The 21,548-nt window shown below is 47.3% G+C and overlaps 7 protein-coding genes across 7 annotated transcripts; 4 read left to right on the top strand and 3 right to left on the bottom strand.

Moving 5' to 3' along the window:
- Positions 1–1,259: 1,259 nt before the first annotated feature.
- F4807DRAFT_167477 (Clavaminate synthase-like protein) lies at positions 1,260–3,253 on the top strand. The gene is made up of 5 exons (XM_047993417.1): positions 1,260–1,725; positions 1,779–2,265; positions 2,328–2,627; positions 2,689–3,160; positions 3,217–3,253. Exons 1-4 carry the CDS (start codon positions 1,449–1,451, stop codon positions 2,849–2,851), a joined length of 1,227 nt encoding a protein of 408 aa, XP_047852335.1. The 5' UTR covers positions 1,260–1,448; the 3' UTR covers positions 2,852–3,160; positions 3,217–3,253.
- Positions 3,254–3,396: 143 nt separating this feature from the next.
- Positions 3,397–6,366, top strand: F4807DRAFT_433413 (amino acid transporter). Its single transcript, XM_047998677.1, has 8 exons — positions 3,397–4,159; positions 4,227–4,466; positions 4,522–4,617; positions 4,665–4,740; positions 4,803–5,083; positions 5,149–5,323; positions 5,387–5,523; positions 5,590–6,366. Exons 1-8 carry the CDS (start codon positions 3,892–3,894, stop codon positions 6,099–6,101), a joined length of 1,785 nt encoding a protein of 594 aa, XP_047852334.1. The 5' UTR covers positions 3,397–3,891; the 3' UTR covers positions 6,102–6,366.
- Positions 6,367–6,724: 358 nt separating this feature from the next.
- F4807DRAFT_469031 (Di-copper centre-containing protein) lies at positions 6,725–8,360 on the bottom strand (the record flags this gene model as incomplete). The annotated part of the gene is made up of 6 exons (XM_048002663.1): positions 6,725–6,861; positions 6,933–7,588; positions 7,638–7,723; positions 7,785–7,947; positions 7,997–8,165; positions 8,330–8,360. The coding sequence occupies 6 exons, from the start codon at positions 8,358–8,360 to the stop codon at positions 6,725–6,727; spliced, it is 1,242 nt and encodes a 413-aa protein (XP_047852333.1).
- A 2,502-nt stretch (positions 8,361–10,862) lies between these two features.
- On the bottom strand, positions 10,863–12,126 carry F4807DRAFT_433411 (alpha/beta-hydrolase). The gene is made up of 2 exons (XM_047998676.1): positions 11,897–12,126; positions 10,863–11,773 (listed from the first exon to the last, which is right to left on the bottom strand). Exons 1-2 carry the CDS (start codon positions 11,985–11,987, stop codon positions 11,106–11,108), a joined length of 759 nt encoding a protein of 252 aa, XP_047852332.1. The 5' UTR covers positions 11,988–12,126; the 3' UTR covers positions 10,863–11,105.
- A 443-nt stretch (positions 12,127–12,569) lies between these two features.
- On the top strand, positions 12,570–14,168 carry F4807DRAFT_452648 (putative MFS transporter; the record flags this gene model as incomplete). The annotated part of the gene is made up of 7 exons (XM_048000356.1): positions 12,570–12,591; positions 12,779–12,835; positions 12,874–12,908; positions 12,967–13,015; positions 13,068–13,234; positions 13,278–13,702; positions 13,763–14,168. The coding sequence occupies 7 exons, from the start codon at positions 12,570–12,572 to the stop codon at positions 14,166–14,168; spliced, it is 1,161 nt and encodes a 386-aa protein (XP_047852331.1).
- F4807DRAFT_433406 (uncharacterized protein) lies at positions 14,119–16,036 on the bottom strand. The gene is made up of 2 exons (XM_047998675.1): positions 15,634–16,036; positions 14,119–15,547 (listed from the first exon to the last, which is right to left on the bottom strand). Exons 1-2 carry the CDS (start codon positions 15,929–15,931, stop codon positions 14,400–14,402), a joined length of 1,446 nt encoding a protein of 481 aa, XP_047852330.1. The 5' UTR covers positions 15,932–16,036; the 3' UTR covers positions 14,119–14,399.
- Positions 16,037–16,170: 134 nt separating this feature from the next.
- F4807DRAFT_433404 (uncharacterized protein) lies at positions 16,171–18,236 on the top strand. The gene is made up of 2 exons (XM_047998674.1): positions 16,171–17,229; positions 17,293–18,236. The coding sequence occupies exons 1-2, from the start codon at positions 16,510–16,512 to the stop codon at positions 17,905–17,907; spliced, it is 1,335 nt and encodes a 444-aa protein (XP_047852329.1). The 5' UTR covers positions 16,171–16,509; the 3' UTR covers positions 17,908–18,236.
- Positions 18,237–21,548: the final 3,312 nt, after the last annotated feature.

Genomic DNA, 21,548 nt, shown 5'->3' with positions numbered 1-21,548 from the left:
AATCTAACGAGGTACACAAGGACATCAGCCAATCCTAGAATTTTCTAGGAGATCTAGGGATATCGGGGTATCTATAAAGACAACATCAACCAACAGCCTCCCTGCACGATACCCTTGCGAGATCCGTTCAATACCAATTCTATCATGTGTGGTAAATGGAAAGATTATCAAGGCACATGCGGCCACACTGTTAATCAAGATATCAGACTAGAATGTGATGAGTATAAAAGGTCTGGTCGATGTCCAAAAGTAGTACGTCACGATACCTGGTGCCCCAAACAAATCCTACAAAAACTTCAATTCGAGGAAATATTCTGCGATCGTTGCTACGCTCAAAGAATAAGCAAATTCTATGAAGATACCGTAGCAACGGATCCAAACCACGAGTCGATCCCGCAGGTAACCATGATGCATCTGCAGATCACGATGTGGCCCGAGCTCCCGCTCAAGACGATGGATAGTATTCATGAAGCGGTAATGATGAAGTGGAGGTGGAGTCATATGACCTCCGACATTGTGACTGTGATGGTCGAGAACGGGATTTGCTCATACTATGAAGCCCAGAGTAAGATGACACAGATCCAGGCACGGATTTAAGATGAGACAGGTGGCGGATAAAGGAGTTCAACAGGGCGAAATGATCAGATATGAACCTTTGGTACCTATGGATGTGTTGTAGCGAGGGCTGTGGATAGTTGACTTGATATACTGGTTATCTACCTACCTATTTAGTATTCGTTTGGCCAGGTTCATATGCGGTATCGCGATGCCTCAAGCTAAACAACTAGTTGCTCTAGTTATAATCATGGTAGTGAAATGTTAGGCCTCCCGATCTCCGTTTATGTCAATGGTCTCCTTGTCGAAGATGGAGAGCTTTTATAGAGCCAACTTCCAAGTTCAAGTTTGGAGGCTAATAAACCCCTGAGATGCGCAAAGCCGACAAACCAAGACGCCTGAGGAATAAGTGTATGCGGCCCGGGCCTAACCCTGTTTGATTGCAACATGATCAAGTAAGAATGAACGTGCTGCGTTAGAAGAAGTATAGTTGTCAAGCATTATTAGATATATCCAATTATATCAATTGACTGTAAAATATGCTCTATCGGGAATGCCCCTTTTCTGGATCTGACCAATCAGATCTAGCAGATTTCGGGTCCCTGCTTACATAATTACATACAACAAATTTGAGAACCTGATATTGGATCGAAGATATATGTATTAGAAATTATTAGCATATTTGTACGATCATATTTCACCGAGAGTGGAAATATTGAAGGTTTCATTGGTCGGCAACCCATGTTATCGTCGCAATAGGTGATATCTTCCCCACATGACGCAATCGACACCCACGAATACATCTCGACTCCCGTCGCCCGAACATAAAAAGGGTCGCCAAGCACGTATGTACCACTTAGAACAACTAGAGGGGAAATTTTAGAAAAAAAACTATGGCCACCGCCACATACGTTGTCACGCCTCCAGCTCTAGCCCCGCCCGGGCAGCCCGATATCTCGTATCATCCGGACCCTGTGAAATATCAGGCCCGTAGAGATAGGCGAATCAAGTCTGGTGATTTAACCAAAGAGCTCCCTAAGGGCCTACCTCAGCAGCTTAATGGAAAGCTGGTCTGGGAAGGCGACAAGCTCGCGGAGACGTATGAGTGGACTTACGTTCTCCAGCCGAGCCAGCTCGACGAAGTCGATCTTGCAGTGAAACACTTCAAGTGTATGTAGCGTCTTATATGTGGGTTAGTCTCATACTGATAGAAGTCAACTCAGCGCTCGGTTTATCTTTGGGGCATATAAGCCAGGAGACTTTCCCGTTGCCAAAGCTGCACACTGAACTTCGACGGCTTTCTGACGAGCTTCATAACGGTCACGGTTTCTTCGTGATACGTGGCTTACGTGTCGATGAGTACTCGCGCGAAGATAACATTATAATCTACGCAGGTATCTCAGCACATATCGCTCCTAAACGGGGGCGTCAGGATAAGAAGTTCGGCGGCAAACCTGCGGCCGTCACCCTATCTCACATCAAGGATTTGAGTGGGCCTGCGAATAATGATGTGATTGGTAGTCCGGCTTTTACTACCGACAAGCAAGTATTCCATACTGACTCTGGAGATATCGTATCTCTCTTCGCTCTTGAGACGGCGGCCGAAGGCGGCGCAAGCAAGCTCGCTAGCACGTGGCGGGTATATAACGAGATTGCTCGCACTCGACCTGATCTCATCCACACATTAACGGGGAACTGGGACATAGAGAAGTCAGCTAATTCGTACCATCACCTCGTCCAGACATCGTAAAGCTAACAATCACACTTTTTAGTTTTGCCGAGCGGAAGTTCATAACAAGGCCTCTTATGTATTATCAGCCAGCTACCGAATCAACCCCGGAACGCGTGATATTGCAGTATGCTCGTCGGTCACTCGTCGGATTCGGCGCCCTCCCTCGAAGCCATAACATCCCGCCCATCACCGAAGCGCAGGCCGAAGCGTTGGACACCTTGCACTTCCTCGGCGAGAAGTTCAGCGTCAATACGTATTTCCAGAAAGGGGATATCCAATACGTCAACAACTTAGCGCTCTTCCACGCGCGGGACGGGTTCACAAACACGGCTGAGAAGCAGTAAGTCGATCTCCTAATTAAGTCCCACCCGCAGCTGAAACTTGAGTAACTAAATTTGCAGGCGGCATTTGTTACGGCTTTGGTTGCGCGACCCTGAGAACGCTTGGGCAACACCGGAGCCGTTGAAGTGGAGGTGGGACCAGCTGTATGACGGTTGGACGCCAGAGGAAGAGGTTTTGCCCCTTGAGCCGTACATTCGGTCAGCAGGTAACAAGAGCGGTTGAGTATTCTAGCACCTGTGGGTTCTATATAGTTCTTTTATGGTGTTTAATCCATCGAGCCATCGACTAAGACATGTTTGGCGATTGCTGTCAATTCTTTTTCAACTGCCGCAATATTAACGACTGATGCGACGTAAATCGTGTGTTACCGCTTGGCTGGAATCAAGGACTCATTGTGACGCTATAAATCGCACTTTGTGGTATCATTGCATACTTGGCGCGTGGGAGAAAAACGAATGCCCTGTCTTGTGCTGATAGGGTACGTCCATACCTTGGCTTGTAATAAAAAGCTTGCGACTATAACCTAACCCTGTAAGAGCTATTGCCAATACCGAATGATAAAGACGTTATTTCTAAAATCTAACTAGGAAATTGACTATGTAATTGTGTGTAAGCACGCGCCTAACCATGTGTCGACCCATATACTCCCACGAGATCTACCAAGCTACCTAGAGAACCGCGAATTTCGACGACCACAACAAATGACGAACATTGTATACAACTGTTTCGCATGGTGATCCCGGTTAGTTACCTCTTTTCTTAGCTGCCATGGAATGTTCTGTAGCATCGGGAACCCGTGCTGCATGGTTGTCATGACCAGCTATCATTGCGTGATTGCCGGCCCCCTCTTACCTAGGAAGGTCGATGTACTTTTTCATCCAACCAACCAACCAATCTCAAGTCTATCTGTCCTTGACCGAGACATATATGGATCTATATCGTCCGCATAAACAAGTTAGATAGAATCGGATGGACCGTATTTCTATTCCGTACGCGCGTCTAGAAGCCCGGGCAACTGATTTTATAACTGTCAGGGCCGATTGTATCATCCCGCCTTTATATATCGCACAAGTCTAGGGTCCGCTTGGCATGCTCCCATTATCTTTAAAAGCTCGCGATACTGTATCACGGTTCCGATTGATTCTTGTGCGACTACCTTGAGATTCGTATCGACGATATTCTCTCATGAAGGATCAAAAAGTCTCCTTTCTTCTATGAAATATCTTGGAATTGAATATATGCGGATGAAGCTTTAATAAACAATGGGGTTCCCAAAATTTTGGGCCCGGTCCACCACCACGGAGGTTCCGGCGGCTGAAACCAATCCATCTAGTTCTGATATCTCGGTTATCCATGACGGCAATCTCGCGTATACCATCGAGAAGGCGGAAAATGGGTCAAAGCCATCTTACCAAGAAGCCGCCGGCGCTCCCGTCGAGTCTCACTCGCCTTTAGGATATCACGTTGGTTGGATAACGGTGATTTTCCTAAATGTTAACCAAATGATCGGAACCGGTATCTTCTCAACGCGTAAGGCTTTCCAGTCACCATCCATTTCCATCGGGAGCTGTCCTGGTCTAATTATTAAACTTCACAGCCGGAACAATTCTGAGCAGTACTGGCTCAGTTGGACTTGCTTTAATTTACTGGGCCATCGGGTTTTTCTTGGCGGTTACAGGCTTTAGCGTTTATCTCGAGTTGGCGAGCTATTTCCCGAACCGATCTGGATCTGAGGTTGTTTACCTGGAACAAGAGTATCCGCGACCGAAACATTTCTTCCCAGTCTCGTTCGCGGTTTTCTCCGTGTTGCTGTCTTTCAGTAGCAGCAACGCCATTGGTACGTGGTAACACCACGGCGGGATTTCACAGTTCGAACGACTAACGCTCTGTAGTCCTGGCGCGATATATATACCAGATCGCTGGCACCACAGGCACAGACTGGCAGCTGAAAGGCGTGGCGATCGCTGCCTACACTATAGCAACTCTTTGTACGTCGTAGCCCTCCAAAACTGTATAAATCTAACAAGCATATTAGTCGTGGTCGCTCATAACACGTACTCGCTCTGGCTATCAAACCTTCTCGGCTTGGTTAAAATCATTACCCTCATCTTGTAAGTCTAGATTTCCCCTGTATGATTGTTAAGGGTATAAACTAACGAGACTCCAATTCTAGTATCAGTATTACCGGTCTCGTCGTGCTGGGTGGAAATGTTTCCCACATCTCTGACCCGACAGTCAACTTCCGTAACGCATTTGAAGGGACGACAACCAACGGCAACGACCTTGCTGTGGCCCTAGTCAACATCATATTCTCATACGCGGGATATGCGAACGCATTTAACTTGGTAAACGAGATCAAGAACCCTATCCCAACGTTGAAGAGGAACGGTACCATATCTATTCTCACGGTAGGTACACTATATATGCTCTGCAATATCGCGTACTTCGCTGCAGGTAAGATTCAAGACCAGCTTCTCTCCCCTACAGCTACACTTTAGGAGCTAATTAAAAGTTTATAGTCCCTAAGGACGAATTCGCCAAGTCTAAGGAAGTTGCTGCGGGTGTCTTCTTCATAACGGTATTCGGTAAAGGTAGAGCTGAACAGGCACTAAATGTGCTGGTCTTGCTGAGTGCTTTTGCGAATCTCCTTGCTGTGGTTATTGGCCACTCGCGAGTGATACGTGAAATTGGGCGGTGAGATACCCCTGAAGGTCCCTGTTCGCTGTACATGAACACTAATTGATCGCTCTATTATAGACAAGGCGTATTGCCGTGGACTGAGTTCTGGGTATCTACTAAACCTTTCGGAACCCCAGCTGGGCCGTACTTGTTGCTATGGGTAGTGACTTTCGTCATGATCGTCGCTCCACCTGCCGGAGATGCGTTCCAGTTCGGTGAGTTTGGGTGTTGAGAAGCTTCTATATTCCTTTTTTACATATCTTGCTAATGAAGTGGCATAGTTGTGAGTCTGGCTACCTATCCTAATGGCCTGTTTACTCTGGCCCTTGCGGTTGGGGTGTATATCATCCGATACCGACGCAAGCGTGCTGGCCTACCAAGGACGGAATTTAGAGCCTGGGACATCGCTGTTATCTTCTATATCCTGGTTCAAGTATACACTGTCTCAGCACCGTGGATTCCTCCGAAGGGCGGCCCATATGCTGGCACAGTATCTTTCTGGTACGCTACATACTGTGTTGTGGGTATCGCCATCATCCTCTTGTGCGGCATTTACTACATCTTCTGGATGTTCATACTACCAAAGTGGGGAAAATATAAGATCCGGCCGGAGATATTGGACGTCGATGACCACGGCGCAAACACACACCGTCTGGTAAAGGTGCCCCTGAGCGAAGTAGAAAAGTGGGACGAAGAACACGATGAGGCTGGCCGCTTACGGCGGAGACGAGTTCACAACTCGGAGAGTCTTTCACAAGGCGAAAGCAACGATCTGGGGCCGAAAGTTGCCTAAATTGACGAGCTGTTCACGGCGTTTATACCATAGCTAAGTCGACCGCAAATCGATTGGTGCTATATACGTTACATGGCGATATATTGTGAACATGTAACCAAATTTACTCTATACACTTAGGTACCTATTAGATTGATCCTTGACTTCTCTCCTAGAATTATTAGAAAGAGCTGTAATTTTTAATGTCTGAACGATTTGTATGTTGATGACAGGTACATGCACCAGTTCCGAGGAGATATTTTAGACCTAGACAAACATGTGACGGCTATGGTGATAGTATTGGGACAAGAGGCGACTTTTAATTCGGACCTATGATAGAAAGGGATTTCATGCTCTAGATAACACTATGGATGTGGTTTATTCTATAGTTGAATGCGGGCAGATTACAACCGGAGCCCGTCAATATATAGTTTTTACTGACTCGCGTGGAGCAATATTAAAATTGGACCAGAGCACTCAAACCGGTTTCTTTACCTATTCACTTATCTTCTTCGATCACTCCTTTACTTCAATTCTTTAACTCGTAGCAACCATCACAATTCAATTATCTATAGGATTCATTCAATGTAGAACATTTGACATTTAGTGACTATCAGGTAGGTAAAGCGAGCCCCCTCCCCCTATTAATTGTGGGTCATATCAACAAGGTTGGACCCTTTCTCATATTCGACAAGGTATCTAGCATCACATGAATTGTAGCGATCTCTATTTACAGATTGATAGGCCTGCGATCGAGCCCAGTACCGCCACCACGCGAGATCTATATATACGTATAGCAGAACGGCCCGTCATAGGTACTCATGAGCTCCCTCATTGTGATTGGATACCCACCGGCGTAGCCGAGATCTACGATGTCATCCAGAGTCGTATTGGGTGATGGAGGACTATTCAAGAAAGTTCCCGTGCCTGAGATGGCATTGCGGCGGTTCTTATAATCGAGGCTTTGCCACGCCCACCAAACCAGGTCGATCATGCCATGGTGAAGATAGAAAGCGGGATCACCAGGTGAAACGTAAACATCGGCGCCTGGGTTGCCACCTATGGTGTAGTGACCGCCACCATGAACCCCAATAGATCCCGAACCAGGAACACCCTGCATAACCTGCTGGAAGTCGGCGATATTGTTGTTCTGCTGAATAAGATTGACAATCGATGTAGCATTCGCGTAGGCAGAGTTGATACCGACAGATATGTCCCTTCTGAGACACCGAGGATTGTAGTCTAATCCACTTCCCGTGACGGTAGATCCGTTATTAATTGGAAGGTTCACGGGTCCTAGGCTTACTACCATGTCTTTAAAGGGGCCAGATGTAACGCACCCGCCCCCGTTGCCAGGTGGTAAGTAAATCGGCGGATCACCACTAACCGTTATGACTAGTGGACCTTTATTGGGGATATATGCGCCATTGCCGGACATGCTATATGGTGTGCCATCAAATATTGGTGAAGAGGTTGGGTCCTCGGCGTATAATCCCCAGTTCCAATACCTAAACTAGGTTGGCTTGATTCTATCCCGATGCTTTATGATTGACTTACGGTTGGTAGCCCGTATAACCGCATTCATTCCTCAAAGTTTGTTCGTAGGTATAGGTGAACCACCGGTGCCAGGCAAGGAAAGTCCCCTTGGAGATTAGTTGAAGTTAGTTAGAGGTGCCTCATGACGGGGACGTGTGGAGTGCTCACGGTATAGTGGATTTTTAACGTCTGATTAAGGTGGGCAGCTACGAAGTCATCGTACCGCGATCTAGCTCCGGGCACTAAGCTAGCAGGTGTCTTCGCTGGTAGTTTTTGCAGGCATAGGACGGCATCCGTGTAGGCCTTGCGCTCTTTTTTGCTCAAGGATCCCCTAGTAATAGTTTCAGCTCTGTCAAACTTGGATGACAATTTTGACTCACCATTCACGGCGGACCGTAAGCTTCTCATAAGTACATGTTTGAACTCTCTTCCCAGAGCTCCTGACTCTGCTGTCCAGGATACCAGCTTGCTTGGACCTAGCCTGGTTAAGTAAGTTCTCTAGCTCCGTAAGAGACTCGGTGAATTCACTGGAATTGAATCGAGCAGCCACTAAAGTTGTTAGCAAAAACGTGCAAATTAAGCGATAAATATGCATGGTGAAGGGACGGGAGCTATAACATAAGCTCAGAAAAAAATCGGACTAGGTAGCTTGGATAGGTGGTTTACAGCCAAGCCCATATGATGCATATGTGATCTCTGTATGATGTATTCACTGAGGAAGATCGGCGTAGGTGGGAGTTCCATCCTAGAGATATCTTTATAGGTTTTCACAAATTCCCTATCTTTCCTTTTTTCTTTTTCTTCACATGGAATCTAACTACCTAGGTAGGTACTCATCAAGGCAATCATAGCTGCAAGGCGATCATATCCACATATGTTTATAATCTACTGTTACTATCTTAGACATCTTATGACCTTCCCTTCAAAGGTTTTCCCGGTCGATTAGTGTCTTCCCATACGCTAATGTAAAATAGTCTAGGTTCTCTCTCGCTGTCTATCGGTGTTTATTCTCGTTGCATTATGTTTATATCCTGTAGCGAAGAAAGAAAAGAACCTGGAACAATATGGAGTAGCTAAGTCTAAGCACCAATCATACACTATTCATTGAATACGTAGTATTTCCAAGCCCTGTAGTCCGGCACTACCACCCCGGTCCAGGTGAAGCCCAAGTCCACGGAATTAACCAGGCTCAAGAACTAACCCAGAACCAGCTTAGTCAATACGATCTTAACTGCTCGGACAAACGATTCGATGCACATATAACAAGGGTACGAGGGTATCAACAAAGTACCCATCAATTCACGATTTAAGACTGTGGTCCTCTTTTCTACGAGTTAGGCATGCGAGATATCCCGACCCAAAACTCCGCGGTTTTTAGGTCACTTTCAAGAGTTGCAATAGTATTCAGTTCCGGAGTTAGTCTTTCCTTTCGTCAAGATTCATGACACTCCTATGTTATTATAGCATCGCGGGAATAAAGAGTACTCGACAGTCCCTAAGCTGGAACAAGTAAGTACTAGTGTAGGTATTGTGTCTTTCCCCAACCATAAGAGTTCGATAACCTCTAGCTAACTATCATCCGTAGACTAGGCTAGAGTTTGACTTATGTATCTGGGGTTAGCTTTGTAGTAAGCTCTTAGGATATTGAGTCGCTTAAATCTAGGCGGTCCCTCTATCCGCATCCTTATTTAGGGGTTCCAGTTTACAGGACCGGTGTCGTAGCCAACCCATCTTTTCTTACCAACTGCGAATAGAGAAACATCGGCGTCAACCGTACGATTTACATAAGATGCGATTCATTCTATCGTATGACATTAGCTTCCGTCCAAGAGTGGCGGGGCCCGAGTGGATGGCAACTTTACTAAGAGATCTATGGATATGTCTCGGCATCAGCCATTACCTAAAAGAGAATATCACCTCTTTCAACATTCGGTGATGGCTGTCAATTAGTTTATATTATTTATTTCCAACTTTGACAATGTCAGCGTCGCCCCTCCCCGACGCCCGTCCGCCTGATGAAAGTCGAGGACCCAGCATCTTGGGAGCCGTGATATCGACAACTTCGACTGCCCTAATTGCCGTTTGTCTAAAGATTTATGTCCGTACATGCATGGTGCGGAGTTTCGGGGCAGATGTATGAAGCTACAATCCAAAACGTTGAACAATAGTCTGACGAGTACATAACTTTCAGGATTACGCTATCATTTTCGCTATGGTATGGGCAGTTCTAGAGTATCTTCGTCGGTAATATGCGACTAATTGAACTTAACCTAGCTCCTGTCTTTAGCTGGGATGGGAATTATCATCGCTGAAGTCCAATACGGAGTAGGGCGCTATTCTGTGTATCTTGATCCGGAGATGATCAGGGTCGCTCTCAAATTGGATTTTGTATCGCAAACGATTTCCCAGTGGGCTATTCCAATAGCAAAGATATCTATCGGGTTATCCCTTATACGAACAGGACCTCCACATGTCTATAAACGCACTATTCAAGGCGTCATAGTATTCCTTTTGGCCTTTACATCTGCTCGGTTTGTCCTGTCGATGATCCAGTGTATTGATATGGCAGCAATATGGGATTCCCGTGTTGAGTCAAAATGCTTGTCACAAGGAACTATGCGGGGCGTCAGGTATACCAATTCGAGTAAGTATTTCCTCATTAAGTTATCTGTTTCTTCTTTCCTGGGTCTATCATATGGGCTGTCGTTACTAAACCCTCATCGCAGTTGTCAACGTCATTACCGACTACCTTGTTCTTGTGCTAGCTAGCATAATACTTTGGAATATCCAGACCACTCCTCGAGAGAAATTTTCACTAATCCCTGTTCTTGTTGTTGGTATCGTGTAAGTGTTTCTTTCGTCAAGTGCTTCCAAATTGTAATCTAATTATTTTGTAGCGCATGTGCCGCAGGCGTTTTGAAGCCAATATATATTGTGAAACTGGGGGAAACCAATGAAGTGCTGCGGGATTCAGCCAGTCTTGCCACGTGGAACCCGTGAGATTCCTACATTCTTCCGCATTTATGAATCTAGTACTTACAGGTCTTAGAGTCGAATTGAATATGGGAATTACCGCCTCCTGTATTCCGTGTATCAAGCCCATGTTCCAGAAGTTGCATGAAAGTGCGGCTCGCTCTATGCACTTCTCGAAGATAGACTCATATGGACTTCGCCCCTTTTCTAGCTATAGCAGTGGTGGTCGAAGAGCATCAAGGTATTTTCAAACTCAAACGCTGACCGAAATCACCGCTCGATGCGGGAGAAACGAGCATAGCTGGGTGAATAGCATTTATGATGAGGAAACAGGTGTAGAGCGCATGCCTAATGAGATTATGAGGACTACTGTTGTAACAGTTGATTCAACTGCTAAGCAGCGAAGCGGGTCTTCGGCAACTCCACGGATCTATCCTCCACGTGCGGTAGGGGATAGGCTATAATTCATCATCTTTTACACAAATCGTCCAAAAGATGGTGCCTCATAATTGCTTTCTATAGATACTTCCCGAAGAACTCAGCAACCTGGTTGTAACCCCTCTCATACTCTTTCTTGTTGTTCTCATCGTCCAGCTTTGCTCTAGCCCCCATCCAACCATGGAACATACTTCCGTACGTCTCCACAACCCCAACCTTCCCAGGTCCTTCTAAAATCTCCTTATACTGCGCCACAATATCGGCCGGCTCCCCGGGGGAAGCTAGACAAATATACGGTACCGTCAGGGCTTCCGCGTCCGCGGCCTCCAGGCGGCTCGGATGTGCGGTCCCGCTCACCTTGAACACCCTTCCCGACCCCTCATTGTCTTTACCGCAGGCCAGAATCCCGATCTTGCTGCCCCAGCACAGCCCGAAGACTCCCCAGCGGTCTCCGGTTGAAGGCCACTTCTCACCAGCCGCTTTGCGCACCTCGAGCAGTTTCTCGACGTTCTTCGGGATGGCGGCCCGCTCTTCCCGGAACTTTGCCATGGCCGCCTTTTTCTCTTCCGTATCGGGCGGCATCCAGGCTTCCTGCATGTACACGCCGTCAAAGAAATCCGGCACGATGACAAGCGCGTTGAGAGACGATGACAGACGGTCGGCGCCTTGCAGCGTTTGAGGCGCTAGCCCGAAGACATCGTAGATATCGATGATCGCAGTTTGGGGAGACTGCGGACCGATGACGTCTAAGGAATGTTAGTATGATAATAGGATATTACGGTGAAATTGAATTTTTGGTTTCATCGGTACTGAAGAGTAACCGTTACGACAATACTACTGCAGGCCCTGCATAAGGAATATCTACTTACATGTCTTCAAGCCGGCAATAGTCTCATAAGTTCCCCTTGGAACATAGTCTGAAGACACTGGTGGGATATCGTTACATCCTTTGCTCGCCATCGTGAATTTGAGGGGAATGATTATTGATAATCGAAGTTCAACCTAATTAAGCGTTGAGGCGATCAACTGAGATTCGCGAAAATAAATGGCTGATAAAGTACTTATTTATCTCTCAGTTGGAAATAGAATAAAACTCTCAATGAAACTGTTGATGTAGGACTCCGCAAGAATCAGGGCACTGCGTAGCGTGAAACCGGGAATAGCCGATTCGGCTCCGGCCAACCATCTTGTTTCCGGGACCCCTGAATGAAAATCGGTGCCGAATCGGCAATAGAGTAGAGATTTTTACTCATTCCTCGATCTTCCAGCATAGTCGCGACGATAACGCGAAATGACATCGACTCGAATTATAATCTGGGCTTTTGGCTTATCAAGAGGGTTATATAAAGACGATTAACTCTTCGACATGAACGCAAGGATCCTACAACCAGTGTACCTCAGCAAGCCCCTTCCCCTGAAGATCGTACACCAAAAGCTATCAGCTTGATTGTAGGCCTTCATGTTTTAACGGTAGTCTAATGAGTATCAAATCCCTCTTCAATGCCAGGAAAATTCGCATCTTCTTTCATACTTACTCCGGAGATGGCCGAAAACAAGAAGGGGGGTAGTTGATCGCATTAAGTCTTGCATCTCAATATGCCTACTCTGATGCTCGTCCACGAACAGCAAACCATGCTGCCGAAACTGGAGACTCTGGAGGAGCTAATGGAAGTAATGTTGCTAAAGATTAGGTATCTGGCGAGCAAGTCACATAAACTGACAAGCCTCTTTATTCAACCATGACTGCCAAGAAAAAGCTGTGGCGATACTAACTGTACCTTTTACAGCCATGATATCACCCTTATCCGGTGTGATCTACTCCCTACGCTACCATCACTTGCGCAAGATCTCAATGTCTCCACATCTTTAATCAACCTTCCAGTACCATGACAATATATCTAATAAGCCTCCAGAGTATCGCTTACTCGCAAATTGATAGGCATTTGCGCCATCCTTCATCGTTAACTACTCCGATGCGTACGGACATCGTCCTGTCTGCATAATCCATTCCGTAATTTACCTAGGTAGGTAGGTATCTAGCAGATAACATCGACCTGGCAATGCAGTGTTCATACGCCGCCCCCTTTGTCCTCCGCTACCTACGGAGCTACGAAAGCAGCGCGACCGTCGCCCTAGGCAGCGCTGTATCTGCAGACGTTTCCACGCGCGCATGGCCCATGAAATACCTCGAATACGCCTCCATAACCGTAACTCTCGGCCCAGCACTCAGGCCCGTGATCGGGGGATCAGATTAACCAATACTTAGGCTGGCGAGCGATCTTCTGGTCCTTAACAATCCTGTCGGGCGTGCCATTCCTCACTCTATTCGTATTCCTCTCCCAAACCGGCCATAAGGTCGTCGGCAACGGCCGCATTCTGTCTTCATGGTGGAATATGTCCATCCCAGCCTACGTCAAGCAGCAGCGCCAGCGGCGCCAAGGCATCGAGCCCGATACCTCTCTGAAGATGCCCTTCGAGAGGTTTGGCGGCATAATCCTCAGCTCTAGCGCGCTTGTCTACGGCGGGTACTACATGCTCCTGACCACGCTCTCCAGCGAATTCTCCGTCTGCTTCGTTTTCTCATCCGTCATCATCGGCGCGTGCTGCCTGCCTCTCGGCTTCGACAGCCCGTCGTACCGGCACACGGACGGACACCTCCTGGACCGGAACTTCCGGTGGCACGCTCGCGCCGCCAAGATAACGATACCCAAGGACCGCCAGCAGGACTGAGCGAGCCTATCTATCGAGAAGATGCGCCAGCAAGTCTCGCTACCGTTCGTGTATCTCACATGCGTTGTCGTTATGAGATACGGCAGGGCGATGCAGGCTAAAGCTTCGTTGGCGGGGATCGAGGTGTGCTTGTTCTTCTGCGGGGTATCCATTGCCGGTGTTACGCACGCTCTGAACACGCTTACCGTTAATACGCAAGTTGGGTCACAAGCGACTCCTTTTGCGGCGAAAATTTCACGTTGGCATCTCGTCGATGCTGGGGCAGCAGCGGTGTCCTCGCCACTCATCGATTGGACTAGGATGGGGTGGACGGGGGTCTTTGTCACGGGACTCTGGGTTATTTTGAGCGTCTCTTTATGGCTAGTTATTGCCAGGGGGAGGGAATGGAGGCATGCAGGGAGGGAAGGATAGGGGCCGTGCTGAGGAAGGGGCGAAAAATGCAATAGGCCAAACTTATAAGTGATGCAGGAATAGATATACCGCAGCAGCGAGATTATTCATAGTCCATTAAGTCCAAAGTATTTGTAGTTCAGCCATATCAAGCAGTCTTACGGCTTGTAGTGTTAGGGAATCTGACGCAATGAAAAAGGAGAAAAGTATATCATGCCGGGTGCTGGAATATCACGCCCTCTGATATCCCTACTAATCCGTCTTCTTCTCCTTGACGTTCTCCTCTGCCTTACCAAGCTCTGTGGCTACATGGCTGGACACCAGGTCCTCGGGCAAATGCCCGTGCTCCTCTCCCAAAGATACGATGAAGTACTGGTCAGACTTTCTCATGTGCTTCAAGTGAAATTTCTTGATACCCCGCTGACTAAGATTATTCGCAGTATGTTTGATGTACGCCAAGATTCGATGTACTAGTTTCATACTAAGTTCGACTTGATGGTCAGATAGCCATTTGTCGAACTCAGGCCATCCAGCCCTCGTACCCAGACCGGGATCAAAACTGCCAGTATCCACGAGGTCATCTCTCAAGTCAGGATTAGGTAACAACCCAACTAAAAAGTCTCTGGTGCCCGAAAACCACAACTGTGATCGTGTTATGTCGTCTTCACGTTTGTATGCTATGCGAGGAAAGAGGGCTGTGTCCTGACTGCTTGTTAGAGGTGAACAGCGATCGTACTGCATAGTGATATTTTTGAAGACAACGTAAGGTGGGAGATCCGGCCCTATATCTTCTTGGCAGCAAGCATTATTCTGATCCCGATCATCTTCAAGCTGATCAGGTTCCGCGAGGAATCCACTCTCCTTGAGTTGCATTCTATGCATCCATTCTCTGCGAGGTACGTTGCGTGTGACGTGATTAGGGTCCTCCACAATCAGAGGATAATCACCAAACCTGTACGAAACCACACGTTTGAATTGGGTGAGCTCCATATTTTCCCTCAATTTATTTCCTATTAGGAAAGGCTGCTGGACCATTTTTGTCATCAAATGGCTACTCGCAGCATGATGATATAGCCCTTGAAGCCGAGAGCTGTTGAGCGTCTTCATGAAAATAACGCCGTTCTCGGAATGGATATTGAAACACATTCCCTCTATACCCTTGTCATCTTCCGTGTAGACGAGTTTGTCGCGGACTGTATGAAATATGGCGGATAAAGTTTCGACGTCTGTTACAAAAGACGTAGACTTGATGGCAGCTAACTTTTTGACTTCCTCTGCAACTCTGCATAGGTCCTCGTACGCGAAGCGCGGATTTGCTATGCTGCTGTATGAAGGGATTTCAAACTCGAGGTTTTCAAACTCGAGTTTATCATATCGACAACTGGCATAAGGGGGTTCTCCTTGATATTTGCCAATATATTATGAGTTTCCACATTGGACTTATTTCAAGGAAGATAATGTCAGGAAACTAATACGAATAACTCACCAGGAATTGCTAAAACACGCACATACCTCCATTTGTGCGATTCTAGGGTCTTGGGGAGATGCGATGTACGCAAAGTCGAAAGTGTACGACGATGTATACAACAACACCAGGAATCGTCGCTCGTGTCTTCGCAATCTAGAACAAGTTGAGTCTTGTCATTGGTACTGAAGGTGAGGATTTCGTTGAAGTCGAGTTTATCCAATGCGTGTGCTTGTAGTGGGAATTTCTCATCCTCGTCGCCTTCGCTCGGAATTAATGTGATTCGATCGAGGCTCCCGGCACGCTTGAAACTTGACATTCTTCCTAACGAGATAGGAGTAACTCCAATGTTAGTGTTAAGGACCAATCATACAAATCCCGGAATGAAATAGACATTTTTAGCTAAGTTTATTATGGAGAAAATAGGTTGAACATCAAGGGTACCTAGAGGTGAAGGATAGCGGGGCCGAGCTGGAAATGGGGGGAAAAGGTGACTAATCAGGCTTCTAACGGTGCAAGGCACGTGACTCAAAATTACCTCCTTGTTAAGGAGAGATATGCCTTACATAATCAGGATTCTATTTATAGCCAGGATGCTGGAAATAAGACAAGGGCTGGACCACGGCTGCAAGGGGTAACACACCATGCGACTCTGTGGCACGTGCTGCTACCATCTCATTGGACAATATCCAGAGCTGACCCCAGCAGATCTCTGCTACTATGCCTGCTGTAAGACATCTCGCCGTCCAACGAACCTCCTCCCGACCAATCACGCGCAGGCAAATATAAATGGAGGCCAAGTGAGTTACTCCGGCCCGTCAGCTATTACTGCAAGGACCCCACATTGTCATCGCTGCCAACATGCTCGTAGTAATGATAATGGCCCTTGTCTCCTAGATGTTCCCCAGATCCGGACGAGAAAAGAGGGACAAAGAAACCACTAAGTCTAGATCTAAAAACGTCCTTGGAAATATGTCGAGCCCGGCGCCCTACGAGGGGAAACTATGCTGTGCTATCTGCGGCGACGCGATCCTACCGCCGACGCCGGAGCTCAGCTCAGCTGAAAGATGGCAGACGGAAGCCGTGCTCCTCAGCGACCCGGACAGGGAGTTCGAGCACCTGGAGGAGCACTACCGGGGAGGGAAGAAACGGGATGCTAAACGACTGGATATCTCCACGGCGCGGGAGATACGGAAGGACCGTGCGCGCGTGATTGAGAAAGATCGCCTTCGCATCATCGCCGCTAATCAGGATGGGGACGCAGATATGGAGCAGGAAGAAGTGGATTCCAACCGCTCATACGGCCGCGAAGAGAACGGCGAATGGGTAGTGACACCGTACTATATCGCGACGCACGAGGCATGTCTTGAGGTAGCCGAGACTGTCATGCGTCGTTCGCCGCACGATATCGCCGTCCGCGACTTGCGTACCCTGTGGAAGGTCCTGCGCATGCGCTTCAAGGTCGACGATATGTATCTCATGAGCTCGAGTATCGAATTTGTAGCATCGCCTCAGCGAATCCAATTACCTCACAGCTATTACATGCCATTCCGATTTGCTCCCATGTTGTCAGGGTCTTTTCCTAGCGGGGAGATTGATCGGAAGGTTGAGCGATGGGTATGTAGTTCAGATCAAGCATACCCCTAACACGCAGTTACACGCAGTTAACTCGAGACATAGGAAGCAGCTTACCCCCTACACGTGTCCGACCTAACCTCCGCAGTCCTTGAAAACCTAAGCAGCCTACCTCCCGCAACGGCAGCAATCCCACAAGCCGTATCCTTTCAGAAGAGATTCCTCGCGCTCCCCCCAGAGCTCCGAGACCACGTATGCTCGTTCCTAGCATCGCGCAACGGCATGCCAGGCACCTGCAACGGGTTACTACCGCAATGGATATGGCGCGAAGTCCTGCTCCGCGGCGAATGCCTGCCGTTCCTGCGGGACCTCGACGTCGCCGTCGTCAGGGACTTCTGCGCGCGCTGGGGCCGCGAGCACGGCAGCCAAGAACCCAACTGGGAGCTGCTCGTGCGCAAGCTCAGCCAGGAGGCCTGGAGCATCTGGGACGCGGAGAGCAGCTCGCTGAAAGTGCCTAGCGGCCTGCGCAACCGAAGGCGGATCTGGCAGCTGATTGAGGAGATGTACGTTGGAGATCTGGTACCGGTGAAGCGAATGATGCGGGTGAGTAGCGACCACGTGGTGGTGCCGAGATACTGGGATGAGCGTGGGGAGGTGATGCATCCGGTCGTGAGGGTTCAGGTTGGTTCTAGGGATAAACTGAGATCAGTGATGGCTTAAAGCTATATATGAACCCGTTAGACCGAGGCGGAGGATATAATAGCGATTAAAAGGCTGTAATAGTCAAGCGTAATGATCTAAACAATGCTGAGGGTAAGAGTGAATGCTTTCTTGGGCTATGATATGGGTTTAGAGGATATTATAGCGCGTATCAACGGCATTGTTACTTGAGTTACCTACGGATGCAAACTTCTCCAGCCACTACATCAAACCAATAAGAGGAATATCACTTCACGGAAATTTGAATTTACTTGGGCTGCCACATTATGGGTTCGTATGTTAATCTTGACCAGAACAAAACTCATCATACATTTATTTTTCAGTTCTCGGTGACAGTGAAACTAGCAACTCATCAGATGAACATTCCGAGACAGGTCAAGAGTGGCTTTGAATTCATGTAGTGTAATCAATTTTATTGTGGGAATCCTTATCTAAGTATATATGCATGCACAGAAGGCTAGTTAGAGATAAAAGTATGTCTGGCCTATGTCGCACATGGGAGCTGTGGAGAACTCCCACGATTGGGACGATGCCAATTTTATTCCTCTCGTAGATGATGAGTTATGAAGATAGCTCCAGAGATGATTGCATATCTCAGATCTCAGCTACGGATGTACCCCCAGTGTCACAAAAACCCCCTGTTCCGTCAGAAGCCCTCAGAGCCCTCAACCTCCCTCCCAATCCACCAATTCCGCTCAACAGCCCCCAGGTCCGTCAGGGTTTTTTTTTGTTCTCTTCTTTTCTTCTTTTCTTTCCTCTTTTTTTTTTTTTTTTTTTTTTTGGCTGTTCATCTTTTTTCCCTCCCTCCCTCCCGCTGTTACTATCAATTTATGATATTACTTGTTTTTTTTTCTTTTTCTTCGGTATGTCTGGACCATGCCGCTGCAGGTCGGGAAGATGTAGAGAATCCCGTTGCGAGCGGCTTGCCCATTTTATTCTGGTTGATATGGATCAAATTCTAGAGATAAACAATGCTCATCTCAGACCTTGTGCCATATATGTGCCCCTAGACCCGCATAAAGCCCCCGGATTGCTTCAGACCCCCAGTCCCCTCTAAGATACCCCCAGAGCCCTTCTTGTTTTTGTTTCTCGCCGTTTTGTCATCTCCTTTTCTTCTTCTTTTTTTCCTCTTTTTTTTTTCTTCTTTTTTCTTTTCTTTTTTTCTATCTCCCTCCCTCCCTCCCATTTGTCTTGTATGATTTCGCCATCTTGGTATCTGCATCCCCCAGTTCCCCTTGTAGCCCCCTGAAAAGTTCGCAAAGCCCCCGGTGCCAGTAGCTCTACCCTAAAGAAGATTATGTGAACCACGGAAGTTGAACAAAATTCTGTCTTTAGAGTAGATAAATATCGGACGATGAGTCCCAGCACTAGAGGATATGGTAGAATCCGTTAATGCGTGGAACTCTGCCCATTTTGATGTGCTAGGATCTGGTCGCACACCCGACACTAGGTCATGGCTCACGTCACCAGTCACAGCTAAAGCCCACGCTATAATCCAACAAGAGGTTAGCATAGAGAATCCAGAGTTTGGGGGAAGGGAGGGGAGGGGAGGGGTCCGGGAAGGGGCGCTCGCGGGTCGAGAGGCGTGCCAAGGACTCGTCGTCGGCGTCCAAGGGAGGTCTCTACCGTGCCGGAGGGTGATGTCCGGGGAGCGGGGTCCGGGAGGGGATATCGCGGGTCGCAAGGCGTGCCAAAAGCTCGTCGTCGGCGCTTAAGGGAGGTCTTGTCGTTGCTGGGTTGTCGATGCCCAGACCGCGGTCGCAGAGGCGTACCAAGGACTCGTCGTCGGCGTCCGAGGGAAGTCTCAGCCGGTCGCTAGGTAGTCGATGCCTAGTTCGCGGGTCGGGAGGCGGAGCTATTCCTCGTCGTCGGCGAAATAGTCGGTCTCAATCGAACCGGAGGGTAGTGTCCGGGTCCAAGGGTGGGGAAGGGGGAAAGAAAAGATTAAAGCAGAATGGGTAAGGGTCTATTAGAGTAAGAGCCAAAGTCAAAAATGGAAATAGGATGGGTAAAATAGCAAGGAGAAAGAGGAAAAGGGTTAAGGTATAAAAGAAAATGGATAGGAAGTGTGGTACCTAAGTTCAGTGTTAGTATTGTTGCTGTGGGTAAGTTTGAATAGACACATTAATAGCTTTAGATGCACGCAACCATTATGTTACGTAGGAGATAGGTAAGGTAAGGTATGGTATGGTTATGTTTGGTGAGTGAATGATGGTGGGGGTAGATGGTGTTGTCAGGTCATGGTTATGTTAGGTTAGTGGGGTAGGTGCCAGGTAGAATAGAGGGGTGGGTGACGAGTGACGAGCGACCGGTAAGTTAGGATGGTGGGTGACGAGTAGAATTGAAAGGTAGGGGACGAGTGAGAATGTAACGACGGTTGATAGCAATGTTACTTAGGTACATAGGTATGGTATTGATAATAGTGAATGATGGTCCCTAGTGATGGATGATGATTATTGATGGTGATGATGTGTTTTGGTTAAAAGTAATTGCAATAGTGATGAATATTGATGATATTGAGGGAAGGGAAAGGCAATGAAGAAGGTCGAAGAAGGTCAAGAAGATTGGAAGGTTGAAGATAGTGAAGATAGTGAAGATAGTTGAAGTGGATGATGCTCAGGGTGGATAGATTGGAATGATTGATAAGGGCGGTAGATATTGATTAGGTTCTTACCTGGGGTTTATGGGTCTTGGGTTAGGTGAAGTGGATTATGGGGAAAGAGAAATAGAAGGAAAGATTGGCGAAGGATGCCTGGGTATATATAGTAGAGGGTAGTGGGGCGGTGGGAGGATGTAGGCTTTGCTAATAATTGAGCGTTGCCTAGGTGCTTACCTGTTGCTAGTGGGTGATGGATTGGGTTGGTGGAGGATGAGAAGGAAAGGAAAGATTAGAGTGGTGAATCTGATTTATGTAGAAAGGGTGAAAAGAAAGTGGGTCTTAAGTAGAGAGGTGACTAGGAGTTAAGTGTTGCTTACCTGTGAGTTTTTGGTCTTGACTTGGGTGGTTTTGGGTTTGAAAAAATAAAAAAGAAGGAAGAGTTGGTGAAGGATCCCTGGGTACCTATATATAGGAAAGGAAGATGGGAGCGAAGGCCAGGCTGATTAGGATTGGCAACTCTGCACTAATCCCGATTAGGATTATTTTTAGTCGTCGGTAGCATCAGTATTCAGAAAATAAAAATGTAGCTGTATATATTCATTAAAACGTGTCGATTGAGTTTAGCTGTGGTGGTTGCCTGGGGTATTTTGACAATGATCTTGATATTGCGGCTCTTTTAGTGGATCTCGATAACGGTCCGACCCTTGTAACACATCAGTTGACAAGATTGACCAACCATTACCCATGTCAATCCCTAAAACGGAATTAAATCAACCAATCAAAAAAATACCTGAGCTTGGTTATTTTTATTTTCCCATCGATTATTATACGGTATAGGTACCTACTTACTAGTACATTGATTGATGGTATAATTTATTAAAGCGAATTGTTCGATTGATCTTAACCTTGATTGGGTGGAAATTCGAAATCCATCATATACTTGGGTACATAAGTAGATATGTACCTCGATAAGTACCTACCTACATAGGTAGTATATTTTTACGACTATTCCGTGGTGATCCCACGGTTGCCAATCCGCGCA

This window comes from Annulohypoxylon truncatum (assembly GCF_022578515.1).
Source record: "Annulohypoxylon truncatum strain CBS 140777 unplaced genomic scaffold F4807scaffold_25, whole genome shotgun sequence".
Classification (NCBI taxonomy): Eukaryota; Fungi; Ascomycota; class Sordariomycetes; order Xylariales; family Hypoxylaceae; genus Annulohypoxylon; species Annulohypoxylon truncatum.
The sequence above is the reverse complement of the archived record's forward strand: the minus strand, read 5'-3'. Positions and strand labels throughout refer to the sequence as shown.